The sequence below is a fragment of the Podarcis erhardii genome (genome assembly GCF_964252035.2).
Source record: "Podarcis erhardii genome assembly, chromosome: 5".
Classification (NCBI taxonomy): domain Eukaryota; kingdom Metazoa; phylum Chordata; class Lepidosauria; order Squamata; family Lacertidae; genus Podarcis; species Podarcis erhardii.
Window position 1 is genome coordinate 20,391,761 of NC_138509.1, and position 18,943 is coordinate 20,410,703.

General features: G+C 44.7%; 1 protein-coding gene across 7 annotated transcripts in view; it reads right to left on the reverse strand.

The window, feature by feature from the left end:
• Window positions 1-18,943, reverse strand: part of RASGEF1A (RasGEF domain family member 1A) — a 223,333-nt gene that overhangs the window by 18,468 nt on the left and 185,922 nt on the right. For all 7 annotated transcript variants that reach the window (XM_081861238.1, XM_081861235.1, XM_081861239.1 and 4 more), the window contains exons 3-4: window positions 9,706-9,834; window positions 3,103-3,240 (exon numbers count right to left, since the gene is read on the reverse strand). In XM_081861238.1, the coding sequence (XP_081717364.1) occupies window positions 3,103-3,240; window positions 9,706-9,834 (267 nt within the window). The remainder of the gene's footprint in view (window positions 1-3,102; window positions 3,241-9,705; window positions 9,835-18,943) is intronic.

An 18,943-nucleotide genomic window follows, 5' to 3' on the forward strand; every position in this document is an offset into this window, starting at 1 on the left:
TCTGTGTCATCCTTGAGTCTCCACGGCAAGCGACATTGCCAATGTCAGCATGTTTATTTTATGGCTGTTACCTGACTGCTACGTTACCACTGCATATATATATATAAGCACAAAAGTCTAACAAGTAGAACCATGTCCCTAGGATGCCCTAGACATCAGAAACATTGGCTGAGAGAGTTGCCTTGGCTAGACTAATGTGTGACTAAACCTACAGCAGAGGTTAATCTCACTGGGCCTCCTCGCAGAGTGTCACATGTGTGATGTCATGCGCATGCAAAGAGCCGCCTCCCCAATGTTGGGCAGAGCTTGGCGCCTCTGGCATGCACCAACTCCCCCTTTGTTTCCACAGATACTTCAGATATTGCATTTTGGGGATATATTGACAAGAGTGAGTAAGCAATCTTCATAAAGATCAGATTTTTCAAATGGTGATTTGATGTTCCCACATTGTTACCACTTAAATGTGAAGGATTGCACATGGCTCTCAATTGAAAAGACATATGTCTAGATCAGGCTTATATCCTAGGTACACTTAAAGGTAAAGGTAAAGGGACCCCTGACCATTAGGTCCAGTCGTGGCCGACTCTGGGGTTGCAGCGCTCAGCTCGCTTTATTGGCCGAGGGAGCCGGCATACAGCTTCCAGTGGCCAGCATGACTAAGCCGCTTCTGGCGAACCAGAGCAGAGCAAGGAAATGCCATTTACCTTCCTGCCAGAGCGGTACCTATTTATCTACTTGCACTTTGACGTGCTTTCGAACTGCTAGGTTGGCAGGAGCTGGGACCGAGCAAAGGGAGCTCACCCCATCGTGGGGATTCGAACCGCCGACCTTCTGATCGGCAAGTCCTAGGCTCTGTGGTTTAACCCACAGCGCCACCCGCGTCCCTCTGCTAGGTAGACTTACCTGGTTGTAAATCACACTGAAGCCAGTGGGGCTTACTTCTGAGTAGACATGTACAGAAATTGTACATCACAAGCAGGTGGCCTTATAGCATTTTATTGTTCTTTTGCATAGGTATGCAAACACATATACACCACTCTCCCTGTCCCCATTTTATTGGCTCACATGCTATTGTTGATCTTGTTGGATATTTGTAGGCATATTTTACAGCCTGAGAAGCATAGACCTTTACCAAGGTGAATTATTTTTACAACTTATTATTCTTGATTCAGGTATAGCCTCGCTGATGAATAGGAGACAAGGAGGAGACAGGAGTGTTTCCTCCAATTTTGAAAATGACCCAGATAATGAAAACTGAACATAAAACAAAATATAATTGTTTTCCTTTAGTGTGAGATTGTACGAGTGTTTATGCGCACACCGTTTAAAAACCCAACACATAGCCTTAATCATTTCCTCTTGCCTTCAGGTTGTGACAGCTTAATAAAATGCAGGTAAACAACATTGCTGACATCCTGAAACTTGTCATGCTACTCTTGACAACACCTTTAATATCAAAGCATCACCTCCAATCATCATGCATTGCTGTCAAAGTTGTTGAGCCACTCTAGTCTTTTTGGCCATTAACATTTTAAACAGACACATGCCTGTCACTCTTAAACCTCTGGGGCCAATCTCAAATATATATTTGGAACAGTCATTTCAAAAAGACAGCATTCTTCTCGCTCTACCCTTTATAGTACTCAGGCAACATGCCTAACCAGACATAGACACAGGAAGCAAATACCACTGAACTCAGCTAGACTTTGGAGTAAACAACTTTAGGATTATGCTGCAAGGATCTAGTTAGAGCCTTTTATCCCCCTCCTCCCTGTGTGTTTTCAGAATCTATTTGATTTATCAACATAAAATAAGGTGCAACAGGCAGTTTTTAATCACAAGGCCATGTGTGAATTTTGTACCTTGGCACCACTTGGTACGCTGTGCCTTGATGCACAGACAATTCATATAGAATCAGAACTGTAGAGTTGGAAGGGACCCCAAGGGTCATCTAGTCCAACCCTCTGCAAGGCAGGAAACTCAGTTAAAGCATCCATGACAGATGGCTGCCAACCTGCCTGAAAAGCCCTTTCTAATTTTACAGTGAGATATGGAAATTCTAATGGAATACGTTGACATCACACCACCAGTAAGAAAAAATAATAGGCCAGTTGGCTTACAGGAATATGATGAACATCCAAGCACTATCCAAGTGCAGCCTGCAATAAAATGTTGCAGTGTACCCTCCCTCCCTAGAAGGAGTGCTTCTGTTCAGGGTTCTAGGCAGCTGTTCCTTCCAGACATGACATTCCACTCTCTTCCAACTGTTGTTTTTCTATTCCAATTGATTCTTAGTGTCCTTGGCTATTGAGTGCACTCAGTTTTCATTTAGCTGTATTTTCTGGTGTAGCAGAGGGCTGCCCACTTAGACTTGTTTTTGTTTTAATTTAAAAAACCACAACATTTTGCTCTTCTGCAAACCTGAGGGCTTCCCTAAGCAGCGGCGGAGCTAGTCACTCGGGAACCCGGAGCGGCGCATATGCCGTGCACCGGGGGTGGGTTGATTCACCTGGGGGGCCGATTGGCGAAGCGGTGATCCACTCAAGGGGGGGCTGATTGGTGTGGCGGTGATCCACCCGGGGGGCCAATCAGTGCGGCAATGATCAGCTGGGGGGATTTTGTTACCCCCCCCCCGGAATGACACGTGGGGCGGGCTTCCCCCACCGCCCCATGCCAACTGATACCTCCCTCTCCCCCAACCCCAGTGGCCTTTCTGGGCTCATGTCTTCAGTGCTCACCACTTGAGATTAGGGGGACGAAGTGAAACACAGATATGGTGGTTTGGGCTCTCTCATTGCTAGGATTACATTAAGACTTGGTCCCATATGGGGGTTGCAATGGTAGCAAGTACCGTGAGTTACTCAATAGTGGTGATGTGGTCAGTTAAACATAAAATGTGAGGAGTAAGAGGTCCCTGAAAAGTCAGAAAGGGTCAAATCCTCTGCTCCTGTTAATACCATTTAGGCAAGTCATGGTCAGCAGTTGTGGTGCCTCAACACATCTAGCAAATATCTGCAACCTGTCAAGACAAATTATAGGTTGGGACGGGTGGCGGTGGTGTCTGTTCCAGCTGCATGTGTGTGTATTCATTTCCCCCCTTACCTCATCACACTGTGTGATCCTGTGAGCAATTTCCTTCAGCTCTTTCATAGATTTTTCATCCTGGAAGTCATAGGGGAAGGTTTCAGTCCATTCTTTCAGGAGCTGAATGATCTTGGCAGCAAAGGACTTAAGCTTTGCCTAGGAAAGAATGAAGAGTGGTTAATCAATGAGCTAAGGAGACTTTCCTTGACGGTGACTTCTGGGTAACCAGATGGCACCCCAAGTGCCAAATCTTTGAATCATTAACAGTGGCATATGAAAACAAAAGGAAAAATAAGTTGTGTTAGGCTAAAATCTCAGCTGGTCTTACAAATCCCTTTCTGTCTTTCTTCCAAATAGAGAGCATTAAAAAGAAAGCAGGTGTGTCTAATGCTTAGCTCAGCATCCTCAAGGCTTTGCATCAGTGTGGTGTGTGTTTGGGGGGGGGCAGCTTGGTTCTTTCAGCTGTCTCAAGTGCATACACAACAGCCATAAAAGAAAGGAAAAATTAAGGGATACCTTTGATGCAAAGTTTTAGCGGCTTGCTCTACGGCTTGAAAGCACATTTTGTCAGAAAGCTCTGTCTCCGGCTTCTTCCATACAGACAATGCATCCCTTGGGTTTATTTTGTTTTAGACATTAGCCAGTCAAAGTTAAGCACGTTGATTTAAGCGTATGCTTAGCTTCCTCGTTAAAAGCAACAGGAAGCGAAAGCGCTTTTAACTGTGGCTGGATTGTGGCATTTATTTATGCACCCCGCAGCGCTGCATGTCCTCATAGCAGCTTACAAAATATCAACATAAAAATAAATGTGGTTTCATGCCAATTTGATGCATGATATTTAAAATGCATAGAAAACCGCCCCAAAAACACACACAGACAAGCAGGCACGGTGAAGGAAAGGCACTGTCTTCTCTGGCAGCTCAAAAGCTGTTTGTTTTTTTTAAAAAAAACAAAACAAAAGAAGGTTTTGCCAGGTGGGTTTCTCAGGGAGAGTTACAACGAGAAAGCACTCCAGGTTTGCAAAGATTGCCCTAAGCAGAGCTGCTTCTGAATATCATAATGAATATGAAGGAATAAAGTGCTGAGGTGCTTCTTCAGATACTGAGGGCCCAGGGCTTTTGGGGCTCTGAAAATCAAAACCAGCACTTTGAACAAGCTTGCAAAGTGGGAAGGGACAGAGGTCAGTGGCAGAACATATTCGTGACATGTAAAAGATCTTGGGTTCAACCTGGTATCTCCAGGTAGGGCTTATGAAAGACTTCTGCCTAACACCTTTGATTGCTGCTGCCAGTTACTGAGCTGTATAGACCATCGGTCTAACTCGTTCCTAAATCCAATGTAAATATTTAAGATAGGTGGTGATTCCTGCAACAAATGGCCATTGGGCACATTGAATTGGACCAAGTGTCATTTCCAGCACTTCCCAAAATCCAGTGCATTTACTATACAGTGGTACCTCGGATTAAGTACTTAATTCGTTCCAGAGGTCCGTTCTTAACCTGAAACTGTTCTTAACCTGAAGACCACTTTAGCTAATGGGGCCTCCTGCTGCCGCCGCACCGCTGGAGCACGATTTCTGTTCTTATCCTGAAGCAAAGTTTTTAACCTGAAGCACTATTTCTATGCAGCACTATTTCTGGGTTAGCAGAGTCTGTAACCTGAAGCGTATTTAACCTGAGGTACCACTGTACAAGGAACATGCACATCTTTCTACGTTGTAATCAGGTGTCATGAGGCAAGATCATTCTTCTAGTTTCATTACATATTGGTTGGAGTCTAGCATCAGCAAATTCCAATGGAGCATTTTTTGGAGGGAGATGGAAATTTAGATTTCCTTCATTACTGAGTCATTTGAGCTTCATCCAGGCTTTGGAGGGTGGGGACTTCCTAAATACTCCTTGGTCCCAGGGCATCTTATTCATTTCTCCTAATAGCTCTGTTGTTGTACCTTTTATTCACCCTGCTTGGGTATATTAGCTAATGACATTTAATTAAAGTTCTCAGCGAGAGAAAATGATTTAAGTTTTGCTGTGAGAAGGAGCAGAAATAATGCTCTCAGCAAAGTTTGGGGGAGCAACCATTTCCTTTGTTTGTCATTCTAGCCAGTTGCTTTAAGTTTCTCCCCACCCACGGCCACTTCAAGCAAGCAAGGGAAGGGTTATTCCTTCCGTGATTTCCACCCTTGCCTGGGAATTTACAGAGCTCCAGGGGATGTCAAGCAGACAGGTTCCCTTTTCGGAGAAAGAAGAAAATGCCTTGAGATTGCTTAACATAAAGAAAGTGATCCTTAGGCTCCAGTATTTCAGGCTTTGGTTTTTTTGGTTCTTTGTTTTAAGAAAAATAACCCAGCAGCTCTTTATTGATTCTTAACAACTCACCAAAGACAATCTGCTGGAGACTTAGCCACTTGCTTGCGATATTAATGTCTAACCAGATTACATAGGAATTCTAGGAAAGGGTTGTTTAAGGACTGCAAGGAATAACTGTTCTACCACCCAGCAGATGCAGCGTCTAGGGCAGAAACTGGAAACTGGCAGTTCCTGGACTAGACTCTGTGTTTTAACATTTGTCCCCAAGGTTAACAAGGAAAGAGTGATGTGTGGAAGGAGAAACAGAGGACTTAAGCAGCAGTCTCTGAAGGGTTGGTAGCAGGATAATGGCCAATCACCCTCTCTGCCTACTTCTAAAATTCCAAAGACCAGGTTCACATGTGAATATATATCCTTTAATTTCACTGTGCTTGATTACTGTGCACTTGATGATGGAAAGAAAACTAGAACTGAGCCAAAATTTCTCAGAATACACATTTTTCTAAGAAAATGGTCAAGATATTTCTCTCCCCCCCCCCCGCAAAGAAGTCCATTTTGCAAAATTCTCTGCCATTTATCATGTTGACCACCATTTCCCCCTCCAACCACCCTTGAGCAGTGCTGGGCTTTGGGTGGGATGCAAATTGATGGCCAAGCTGCCAGCACAGTTGCTGCATCTGCAGCATCAGCAACAAAAAATATTCGGGGGGAAGCGACAAAGAAGCTGTGCTAATATGATGAGCCACACCCACAAGGAATAGTTGGTGAGCTCCTCCTCCTCCTGAAAGAAATCTGGAGAAATGGTTCCCCCAATTCCTCTCCCCACAAAAAGGGTGAAGAAATTCAAGATACAGTGAAGCGTTTAGGGAAGGGGAACATGTGGACTTCCAGACATTGCTGGACTCTCATCTCCTATCATCTCCAACCAGCAGGGCCCATAATGGCCAGGGGTGGCGGCAGCTGTAGATGGGATCTGAAAGGTCACAGGCTCTCCCCCCCCCCTTTTAGGCAATTAGTTTTTCTGGGAAAGTATCAGTCCTCCCCATCCCTAGTTGAGATGCTTGTTAGCTTCACAATAAATCAGTGTTTCCCAAACTTTGGGTCTCCAGCTGTTTTTGGACTACAACTCCCATCATCCCTAGCCAGCAGGACCACAGTGGTCAGTGATGATGGGAATTGTAGTTTATAAACAGCTGGAGATCCAAGTTTGAGAAACACTGCAATAAATCAAACCGAGCTGTTCAAAGAGAAGAGAGTGGGTAGTAGTAGTAATAACAACAACAACAACAACAACAACAACAACAACAACAACAACAATATTTTTGCTATATTTCACACATACCCAGTGGAAAATTTTGGCAGTGGAAACAGCCCTCCTTTGCTTTACTGGTGGTGGGGGAGGGCAGTGTTGACAGCTATCATGCATGCAGGTCCTAAATAGTTCTACCTTTTCAGCAATTTTCTGGATTCTAGCTACAAATTACATTCTGGCAGTTCCCTACGGAGGGCAATATCTGATTTCCCCCTCTTTTCCCTATTATATAGCCTTGTAAAGTTAACTTGCTACTTTTTGGCAGGGTTAACAGCCCTCTGACATATTTATGAAAACGTGGTATTTTAAAACACCGAGACCCTCTCTCTTGTCAAATAAAGCAGCAAAAGCCTCCCAAGTGGATCTGAGCAGGGCTAAAGTTTGCGTTTAATCTGTCAGCTTGTGTCTTGGAACATTTTCTGTGAGATTTTGCTAGTGGCTGGTGATGTCATTAATAAAGGAATGATAAGTATAAGCACATAACCACAAAGCCTGGCTTCTTGCCAGGGTTTCTGCTCACACGCCACCCAACCGGTATTTGATTTAATAGTTTGTTTATCCAGGTACCTTATCACAGGGCATCAGAGCTCTGTTTGTGTGTTTCATCTATTTTGCACAGTAGTAAGCTTTGACTGGCAGCACTAATACTTTTCAGAACTCACGGTTCCTTAGCAGATCATGGACTAAATTAAAACAAGAACTGTTCTGCTGAAGAAAGCTCAACAGACGCAATAAACAATGCAGTCTCCTCCAACATTTGAGAAGAGGAAACCAGAATCTTGATACATAACCATTTCCTCTTACTATGTAAGAGTTAATGTATCTGGAATATGAAAGGGTGACACAAGAAAGACTTCAAATACTGTCCTGAAAACAAATATTTGCAAGCTTTTGAAAGGACAGAGGAGATAGGACTCCTAGAGTCTAGACTCCAGTGCATCACTCTTCTATCCTTAGCCATTCTCTTCTGTTGGAGATGCCCAGAAGCATGGAGAAAGCAAGGGACTGATTCATTATACATGGTTTAATGGGGATCAGCCCCAATGTATATGTATGCTGGGCTTGTTAAAGTAACTTATTTGTTTAGGGACAGTGGTGCCCAATGGGCTTGGTGAGGGGCGAGGCAGGACAGTGAATGGTAAGTGGAACCGGGAGTTATAATCAGCGGCGTAGCGTGGGTTGTCAGCACCCGGGGCAAGGCAAGTAATTTGCGCCCCATAACCCGGGGCAAGGCAAGTAATTTGCGCCCCTAACCCCTAACCTGCCGCCTTGCTGCTGCCTGGCCTGGGGTATTAACAGTTCTACAAATCTTTGGTGCTGGCTTGCTTCATTAGTTTAACTTGGGGGGGGGGGTGAGAGAGAGATTGCAATCGTGCTATGTGCACCGAGGGGGGGGGCACGGTTGCAATGCAGTGGGGGGGAGAGAAGAAGAGAAACTAGCAGGAGAACCTTGATTTCCCTCTGCAGCTCTGTGGGGAAGGAGGGCGCAGACTGGGCTCCTTCCTCGCCACAAGATCCTGGCTGCGGGGCGCAATTCGGGAGGCTCGGCTGGCCGGGCCCAGGCCCCGCGGGGCTCCTCCGCGCTCCCCTCCCCCGGCGCTGCGCCTCCGTCTCTCTTTCCACTGGTAGCGAGAGCAGGTGGGAGGAGGCCACCCGGGAGCCGGAACCGGGCGCCAAATAAGGAGAGCGGGGCGGGCCTGGATCCTGGCCTTGTTTGGCGCTTCCCCTCGGCCGGCGGCCCAGCCAAGCCCGCGGCGGCGGCGAGGCGATGCCCACGCAGGGGGGCGCCCACCCCTCGGCCCCCGCCCCTCGGCCCCCGCCCGGCGCTGCCGCCCCAGCACCTGCCCGCTCCTCCCAAGGGGCCTCCTCTCCCTCCCGCCTCTTCGCAGCAGTCCTCGCGGGGGGGGGGGACAGGCTCGACTCTCTCCTCCCTCTTGCGCCCCGTCCTGCGCGCGATCCTGGCCAGGCTCCGGCTCAGGGGAACCTCCTCGCTGGCGCCTGCTGCTCCCCCTGGTCGCCCAGCCCGACCCCTCCTCCCAAAGGAGCTGAGCCCCAAGGCTCTTCGGCGACTCTGGAGGCGGCGAGTGCGCCCCCCCCAGATGTTGCGCCCGGTGCGGCCGGCACCCCTTGCACCCCCCACGCTACGCCACTGGTTATAATAATCAATGCTAGTTCATAGAATCAGAGAATTGTAGAGTTTGAAGGGACCACGAGGGTTCATGTAGTCTAACCCACTGCAATACGGGAATATTCTGCCCAATGTGGGGCTCGAAACCACGAGCCTGAGAGTAAGAGTCTCATGCTCTACTGACTGAGCTGTCCCAGTCTAGCAACTCTCCCAACCCCCCATCCATTTTTCTAACAGGTCCCACTCCTGATCTTTAGCAACAGACTGACATAAGATAAATTAATGGCTGTTGCTAGGTATAAATTGCAGTGTGTTTCCTACATGTGTAGCATTAGCATGCCCAGAATCTATTGCCTGAGAATGCTGCAGTTGTAGGCACCTTGCAGGTGAGGCTGTCTCTGTAAAGTCTCACACAGATAATTTTTTGTTGGTTTTAACATTTGACTCAGATGATGCCTAGGTACGTTCAGTAATGGCTGCTAAGGTGAAATTTACTGGTGTTTGTTTCAAGGAAGACTTACACAGCCGTGCTTATCACGATGTAAATGCAATTACCCTGGCAGCATTGCTGTGCAAAACAGCCAACGCGGTTGCTCAGCGCACGAAAACAGCTACGAGATTCAGTTCTCCTACCCACAGCAAGAACACTGTGCCAGTTCCAGTAAGTACAACTGGCAGTAAAGTTCGTATTACTGAGTATATACAGCACGTGCAAAAACAAACAGGTTAGCAAAACGGTACAGCTGGTGACTAGGAGATTGTATCTGTTAGCTGGAAGAACCTGTTTGACAAGAGGATGTAGAGATTTCAGGGAGAGAAGAAGAAAAAATACATTGCTTCTAAACCAGTGAGAAGCTTTGTATTTCACATACCTTGTCTGCGTCGACTCCAGTCTCCAGTTGCTGCTTCTGTTTAAGGCAGATTTGCCCCACTTTAGCTAGGAGTTCATGGGGGTGAATGAAGACTCGGGAACTCAGTAGGAAGGTAAAGATATATGTCCTCTGTGTTGGAAAGACAAGGAAAAGGATTAAAAAAGGGAATGTGAATGTCTTCTTCTCAGGGTTAGAATCTAATCATCAGATAACTGGTATCATTTTGACAACCACCAGCCAAAATAGACTAAGCTTTTGAGTTTCATACTAACATATAACTATGTTCTCAGAAATTCATACCAGCAGATCTTAACCACAGTTTACTTGGAAGTAAGGCCTGCACCACGTATTTACATACGCAGATAACTACATTTTTCTACAGATGGTGTGATTTTTCTTGGTTGCAGGCCATGTAAGATTTGAGTCCTGGTCTGGGCAAAAGGCGATATATAAATGATGATGATGATAATAATAACAACTACAAGGTGTTCAAAGCAGGTACAATGATTGCACAGTAGTAGTGGCACTGCCATAACCTGTGTGTTTCATTAGACCCTCCTGCACGCTTGGCCCCTTCTGCATGTGTTCATTGTACACATTTTTAATGCCTGAGGAGGCCTGCAAATGTAAATAATTTTCTGCTTCTGTCTGTAGTGTGAGATCACTCCACTTCCACATGCAACAAGTAGTATCCATGCATGTGTGAACCAAGCTTGATGTAAGTAAGACAAAACTTCTAGTTTAGAGTTGCAGTCTTTGTTCTGTGTAATAATTTGCGTTTACAGTTCCCTCTTAGTCTGCACAGAGTTAGAGTAAGGAGTATGGACTTCCTTCTAAGAGGAATATGGATCTTTGTTCCTGGAATTGTTGTGAAAATGTTAAGAATCAATGGCACTTAATTCTAAGCAGGCATAGGATTCCCAGAGTAATCCCTTCCCCCACAAGTAACTTACCATGTACGTAGTTAGTACCAATGCAGTTTAACCTGGTCTACTCAGAAGTCCTATTGAATTCAATGGGGTTTATAAATGGGCTTAGAATTGCAGACTTAGGCTGGAAGGATCTGGCGCACACCCTCAACTCTGAATTTAATCTGAACATTTCATCGTACAGACAACGTACCGGTACATAGCACAGCTTGCCAACAGTACAGTAGATAGACATGTATAATTTGTGAGCAATCTCTACCAAATTGCCTAGTACTGTGTACCAGTACCATTTGACAAGGTCAAGGACCAGTACCATTTGACAAGGTCAAATACTCTCCATTCTCCAGACCTCAACCTCTATGCTTCCCTTGACTCTCCATCTGTCAGTGAATAAGGATTTCTCTCTCTCCCTGCTTGTCCTATGGTCAAAGCCACAAGACCACCAAGGGATATTTTATTTTTACTGACTGTGATTCATTCTCTCAAAGTTGTTGTAGTGCCAGAAAGCAGAAGATAACTGAATTTATTGTGCAAAGACTTTAATATAATTATTGTATGCAAGAGGTTTCTGTTTTCATATTTTTGCCTTTGGACTGCAGTGGGAAAATCCTAGCTGTCCAAGAAAAATATGCTTGAAAATACATGGTGTGGCAGGCAGTAGATCATGTCTTAACTGCCTTGCCTCAGCATCACCTTATCTTCTTGTTTGAGACGTAATATCTAAGGTAGGGTTGCCATACATCTGGGCAGTGAAGTAGCTGAAAGCTCAACAACTTTTGTGTCCGGATTTTCACCTTTTTAAATATGGCAACCTTATCTAAGACCCCTTACAGATGACTTGCTTATTCAGAATTCATCCTGATTTGTTTGTGAAGAGGTTAGCTGACTTTGCATCAAACAAGTTTTATCCCACACTTTCCAATATTTATTTTCCCATCATTCTCCTTACTGCAAAAGTCCAATCTTTGTGAAAAGCAGTTTTGTCACACAAAATCTCCATACCAGCTTTAACTGTACAACCTGAATGTGCCAGTATGCTATTGAATACCACCTGAAAACAGCAGCCATTTGGAAGTGCCCTACCTGTCAATTAAATCACTAGAGACAATGTGCATGGGTCTGATAATATGCAAATAAATCCTGTAGGGTTTTTTGTGTTTTTTTCCTTCAAGGCTACGGTGGTCAAGCCAACTATTTGGGTGGTGGCTGCAGGATCCATGATTCATACAAGTCTGCATTTGTGATTAGGCCACAGTCTTTGAAGATAGTTAAGGTAATGTTGAAATGTTCCCTTTGAAAATCCTACATATTTTATGTATCAGCCCACAGTGTGTACCAGTCACATAGTGTATTTTTCTCCCACCTCTTTTAACAGCAGCTGAGTACTAGAACAGAAGTAGATGAATCTCCTTAAATCTGCAGAACAGAATATAACGCTTTTCTTCCCCTCTCTCCATTTTATTGCCAGAGATGAGCAGCTAACATTCGCAAAATATATGACCATTTATTTTTATAGAAAACCCCATCATACATTACATTTTAATGCCAGCTGAGTGAATCCATCATGTTAATGCAGAACTTATGATCTATGGAAGAATTACTAAGATCTTAAACTCGCTTGAGGACAGATGAATTATCAATAGCTGGGGCAACATATGTTCAGAGGTCTGGAACTCATCACAGCAGAAGGGAGTGGAGCACGAAGGAAGCATGACTGATAGAACATTAATATGAGGTTGGAGAAGGCTATGTGCACTGGGTTTCATGATGCTCAGAATGCCTGTTTAGTTTGGGAGACAAACTACCTATGTCCAGTTATGCTATGACTTTAACCTTAAAAAAACAACAGACTGCTGTAGTTCCCCACCCCCTTGATTTAGGCCTAGTTCATGTATGCCCTTACAGCTTCTATGTGGCCAGGAACCCACAACTGTTCCCAAGTGGAAGCAGAAGTGGTATGGGATATAATCACATCATCTTGCTTCTCTAAATGTTCTCTGCAGATGTTTCCACTTCTGTGTGGGATTCTGCCATTTAGAGAGGGTAAGTGTGGGCTGTTGCCTCTCTCACATGTGTATTTCAGCTCACATGATTGCTCCTTAGGAACATCTTTATCTTAAGTTCTTCACTACAGTCATTGCTGTTTTCTGATGCTTGTTGCTGACTTGGGGGGGGGGATGTTTCTATAATATTTGGAAATCTTAATTTTATGTTTGAAGTGACGGCTCAGGACCGCAATACTCTGCGTCCATCATCTGAGGCCCTTCCACGTGTGGTCTGGAGGGTGGCAACATGAGAATGGGCCTTCTCTGTAATGGCTCCCCATTTGTGGAATGCTCTCCCCAGGGAGGTTCGCCTGGCTCCTTCATTATATATTTTTAGGTGCCAGGTGAAAATGTTCCCCTTCAACTAGGCCTTTGGCTGATTAATATTCTACAGCCATTTAAATGTGTCTGTGGGAAGGGGGAGTTATTGTCTTGCTGTTTTGTTTTCACTTATTTACTTGTTTTTATCCTGTATTTTATTCTGTGAATTGTCCTGAGATCTTATGATATAAATAATAATAATAAAGAAATGTCACTGATTTCCTTTGCTGATATTTGAGAACCACCTGTAAAATGGAGCTAAGCTTGTTAAGCAAGTTTGGTATCTTTTTTGGGGGGGGGGGATAGCAGCTGACATCTGTTTCTTTGATGGAAGGTTATCAATTCATTCTTGTTATTTAATGCACAGTTTCAAGTTCTGATAAGTCAAAAACCTTTGACCAAAGCAGGAAAAAAGACTCATTCTCCAATCTGTCTGCTCACACAAAGATAGCCAAGCTTGCTGTGACAAATTATTGACTCAGCTGACAGTGACAGGACAAGAGGGTACAGTTGTGTGTTTGCAAGTGATAAACGCTTTACACATTTTCCTGTTCCCCTGTTCTCCTTCCTTTGCCGGCAAGCTGTTCTAAGTGAAGAACTGGATGTAATATACAAAGAAGATGGCCCTGCAGTTTGAATTGTGTCCCCCAAGCTTCTAGTTCAAGTGGACACCTACCCTGACATTACAACGAGCATTCCCCCCACCTCACTTTATATCATTGCTTGGTGGGACAAAAACACACACACATTGCAATGATTTTAGGACACAATGTAAATTGAAGCAAACATTACAGAACATGAACTTGAAGATAGCACCCCCATGTTGAGTTCTTGTTCCATGTTCTCTGAACAGAGTGGCCAGAGATCAAGGATGAGGCAGCTAAAAGTCCAGTAACATCAAAGAGGGCCAGATGTTCCCTGTTTCTCTTGTATGCAGTAGATTTACTTTCTCTGTGATGGCATAGGATTCCAACAAGAATTTATCAGAGATGGTATCTGTGTTATGGTTGTCATTGGTAAAACATTAGGTTGGAACACACACCAAGTTAGTCAAACTTAGTTCCCACTGAAACCAATGGGCCTCACATCTTGTCTAATCTGCCCCAGTGAGGCCTAGGTTCAACTAACAGTCTGGAACCAACCCATAGTCCGTAATTGCCTTTGAGGGAGATGCTGGGGGTGCTTATTTAAAACGTTGTTACTCGTGTACATATATGTTGACTGGAGTTCCTTGCCTTTCATCCCTCTGTCTCCCAGCCTGCTCCTGGGCACGTGCAACTTAAACCCAAACTGAGTATTTCACAAGAATATTGTGAGCAGTTTGCTGACTTTTAACGCAAAACTGAAGAGCAGCTGTGTGAGCAGAGGAAAAGCTGGGGCAGGGGTACTTAATCCTTTCTCCTCTGCTGCTGGTTGCTTAGAAATAACCTCCAGGGACTGTTTTACTTTCTGCAGAGGAAAAGATGTGGAGACTCCATATATTTCGCCCAGGGAGCAAGACAACAACTTGGTGTGGGACTGATTTTGAGCAAGAAAGGTTAAGCTGCCCCCTCTTCAGCTCACAACTGCAGCTTCCAAGGCTGCTTCTCTGTAAACAGCAACAAACGATCAGGAGGCTGTTTATATCTCCCATGTTTTGCCCTTGAAACGCTGAGGTGGAGCTGGGAAGAGCTTGGGCAGATGCATTTTGATTCTAGAGCACATGTTTGCAACCACACATACATGGGCCTCAGTTATTTCCACTTCCATCTCCTGTCTCCAAACCAACATATTATGATACTGAAAGATCAACATCTTTCCTCTTGCTGCTATTATGCAATGAGCACAACCAGTTTCGCTGAGCGATTAAACATTCTCACGTTTGTTTGTTTTTAAGAGGAAATTGTTGTAGTTGGTTAGCTATAGAGTGGCTGGGAAACTCAGCCAGATGGGCGGGGGAAAAACAATAAATTATTATTATTATATCCTGCTTCTGAAGCCAGGGCAAGACAGGCAGGCTGCTGCGGAGTTAATGGATGCAGCATTGTGATGGAAAGTCTTCGGCAAAATCTGAGTAGGGGAAAAGAGCCTAAGGCTCTTCCTTGATCTGCAAATAAGGGTGCTGCAAGACTGTTCCTCGTTTCCATCTCTCAAACGTTGGAGGGAATGAAAGGGAAAATGGACAGGTGTGGCTATAGTCCTTCATGGTAGCGTGCCAATTGCCTGCTGCTTTGTGCCACCTCCATTCCAACTCTTGAAGTTAGGAAGAACTGAAAGAGGTTTATCCTGGAAAACTGAATAAATTCCCCCTGCACTCTACTGGAGAAAACCGGTAACAGTGGTGTTGGCGTATGTCATGCAGAAGTTTTTGCTACATGTGTCAGTGCAAAGAATCTGACATGTAAGCAGCTCTGCCTTTTCAGTGACCCTTCTTCCAACAAGCTAGGCCACATTCTTCTGAGGACAGCATGTTATAATTCAGTCCCCTGCACTAATTCTAGTTTGGGACTCTATTCTGAACAGTCTGCATAAAGCAGGAAATTGCTGTCTAAAGCTGAGATAACTCCAGTCCGAATGCTGGCTTTTCAAAGGCTGTGGGATGGGAGCCATGAATAACAAAGGCTGTCAATACAGACAGGGACACCAATTTCTCCATTTATCACAATCAAGAAGGTTTTCTAAGGCATCAGACTCCCAGGTTCACTAGGGAATCATGAAAATATTTTAATACCTTTACATTTTAAAACTTTGCTTATATTATTAGCCATCGTGTTTGCAGAGAAAGTTCAAATTGTGTGTGGGTTTTTTTAATTTATTTTTTACACTGTACATTCAGAAGACATAAATCCCAAACAAACACAACCCATATTACTAGGTTTGGAAGGAATATTTCATTCTAAGAAATGCAGGGGGTCTCTGTTGATATAAAAGACTCCTTCTTGCAGAGAGTTACCTTCCACAAGTTGTTAGGTGAGAAAAATGGTCAAAGCGGCTACGCTGTTCTAATATACTTCCACCTGCTGCTCTCCTGCCATATGTTTGCACTGTTTTCTTCATAATGCCGCAAGAGATCTTGCCCATCTGGGAGAATGATTCTAGCCTAACCTTTGCTTCTACAGGTTAGTGTCTAATGTGCAGTGTATGTGTATGTGTGTTGTGGGAGAAACCATTCAAACATACTCCGTCCCTTATTATCACCTGCAGTCTAAAATAGCACAAGTGTAGTCTAGTAACAATTTTTCAGCCTCAATTACTGTTTGTGTAGGCCAGAGGTTTCACAGTCTCTGGGAGTGGTTCTGCATTTGAGACCAACGTGTTTTGTTTCTCATGGACAAAAGGTTTGCAAAACAAGAAACTACAGAGGCCTATGTGGCATTTCCCCAGTGTTCAGAAGATGGGGAAATACCTGGGGAAAACCAGGACTAAACACTTCCGCAGAGGGGGGAAAAAACAGCCTCCATGCAAATAGTCACAAGTTTATGAGCCAGAATGTTGGGTTAGATACGAGAAACTTGGGTTCCAATTCCCATTTGGCTCTGAAACATGTGGGGTTGTGCAGGGGCAAGTCCAATATCCTTAGCAAAACCTTCCTGGCACTGTTGTTGTGAAGCAGAAATTCCGCACTGAGCTCCTTGAAAGAAAGTCAATTATACCAAATATAAATTGGGTGCAATCTGTTCCTGGAGTTGCGCCTGCTCAGAATGCTTGGTAGGGAGCAATGCCTGGAAAGCACCCCAAAATTCAATGTCTTTTCCTTAATGTGTTAACTTCCAATGTGCAGAGAGGCTTTTATGTGGGGAATACTTTACAGCTGAGCCCTCCCACACACAGTCTGGAGCGAGACACTTCTCTGAAAAGGTTGGCACACGCAGCGTCCCTAACGTTTTGAATAGGTTTCCATATGTTAAAAGGAAACCAGGGAAACCGTTTAAGACACTGAGGGGTGGGTGGGTCTAGCTTTCGCAACATCTTTGATTGCATTTCATGTGGGAGTGTGTCCAAACCTGTGCCTACCTGACCCCAATCTCATATACTGCTGTGTGTAGGCAGGCAACAATGTCTGGGAAGGTGATTTGAGACGTTCTGTACTAGAGCCCTGTAAAATAAGAAAATCAGCCCACTTGCAATCCCGGTAACGGCTTTTAAATGTCTATAGTGAGGTGGCCCCAAATACACTATCACTCATTATGCCAATGCTGCAGGCAGACATGCTGGAAGTGTGGGTAATTAGGGTGTGGGAGGGTACTTTGCCCTTAGATAATCCAGTATTCCTTTACAGGGGGGTTAGGCAACTGGGGGCCCAAACCAGCATCTGAATCCCCCAGTCTGCACCCAACAGAAGCCCTGATCCCAAAGACCTCCCCCCCCACCCTTGTTAAAATGTGTTTACAGGAGAAGAGGTACTCAGGAGTGGCAGATGCTTCACCCACGAAATACCACTGGGTGAAGCAGCCATCGTGCTCTGGCCCTCATACTGGTCCAGGGTGATGTATTGATACATCAGCCAAGCCTGGAGTGGACACTGCAAACTAGGAACGTGCACCAGATTTGGTTAAATCCCAGTGGGCAGAGGGCTCAGTCCTGCTGGCTGCGGGGGTCTCCTTCACCAGTATGTTCCCTGCGGGGAATGTGCTGGCAAACAACATCCCAAGAGGCTTGCAGTGGGGTCAGAGGGGGCAGACAAAGTGCCTCCTTTCTCCCTTGCCCCCTTTTGGTTAGGGTTTAAAACTTTAACAAAACATTAGGGCTTTCTCCCCCACCCCACAACTGTTTTTGGGGCCCAGATCCATTTCAGAATGGAGGCGTGTGTGCCCAGCCCTACTGCCAACTCCATTTTTGTGAGAGTGGTTCAGGAGTGAACAATTTGTTCTGGATGGAAGTCTGCGCACAGTGAGTTGGAGGGAAGCAGCTGATGAGCTTATTTTAGTGGCCTGTGATTAATGTAATTTGAATGTCATTTTTAAAAAACACTGCAAAATGCATATTACAGCAAGAGAACACTTAACGTACTGCATTCCTCTGCGTGTGCTTTCCTTAAAAAGGACAGACTCGAGCCAGCTCTTGAGTAATGATGTATGAACTTAGAAAGGGTGAGAGCTGAAAAACAAGTTGGATTCTCTTCTAAAAACAACCTACACTGATTTGATTCTTAGGATGGGAAAAAATGAGGGAAGCGATCAAGTTTGCAAGTAAATTTGCAGCTGAAAGTCCCCCCTGCCCCCGCTCAAAACTGCTTATGTTGCCTCAAGAAGCAGTTTCCTTTTTAAATAGTTTCATAGACTTCTAGAAAGAGGACTGAAATGAAAGTTGGATCCAGATGACCTGTTCATTATTGAGCATTCATCCTGATTTGTTTGCACAAGGTTTGCAGTCATGTTAGACATTGGCTGTTTATGGAGCATTCATTCTGATTTGTTTGTGAAGAGGTTAAGCAAAGCAAATCTTATTCCAACTTTCCAGTGCTTCTTGCCACTTTCCTTATCATTAAAATCCAATCGGTGGGGTGGGGTGGGGTCAGAAGTTTGTTGCACAGGAGCCCCAAGTCAACATTAATAGTGTAACCTGAATCCCACCCAAATATGGCAACAGTGTTGAAGCACGCTAAATGAGACTTTACAAAGGTTGCAGGTCCCAGGCAGTAAGGCAGAATTGTTGTCTCGTATGAAAAGCCAAAAAACCCATGCATGCATGCAGAAATGCTAAAAGTCAGAGAGATAGCTCAACTTCCCCACCCTGCCCCGCCAAAAAGGCTTGTTTTCTATGTGTGGGGAGTTTTACACAGATGAGACCATTCCAAACATTCACCAACCACTGACAACTATCAGTGTCAACCAAAACATCATCCTGGGCAGATACTGGACAAATGTTCCAATTTTTAGACACAGGACCCAGTTAATGCTAGATGGTAGCACCAGCCACTCCTCTAAGGGACTATTCAGATGCAGCACCAGCATGCATGGAGGC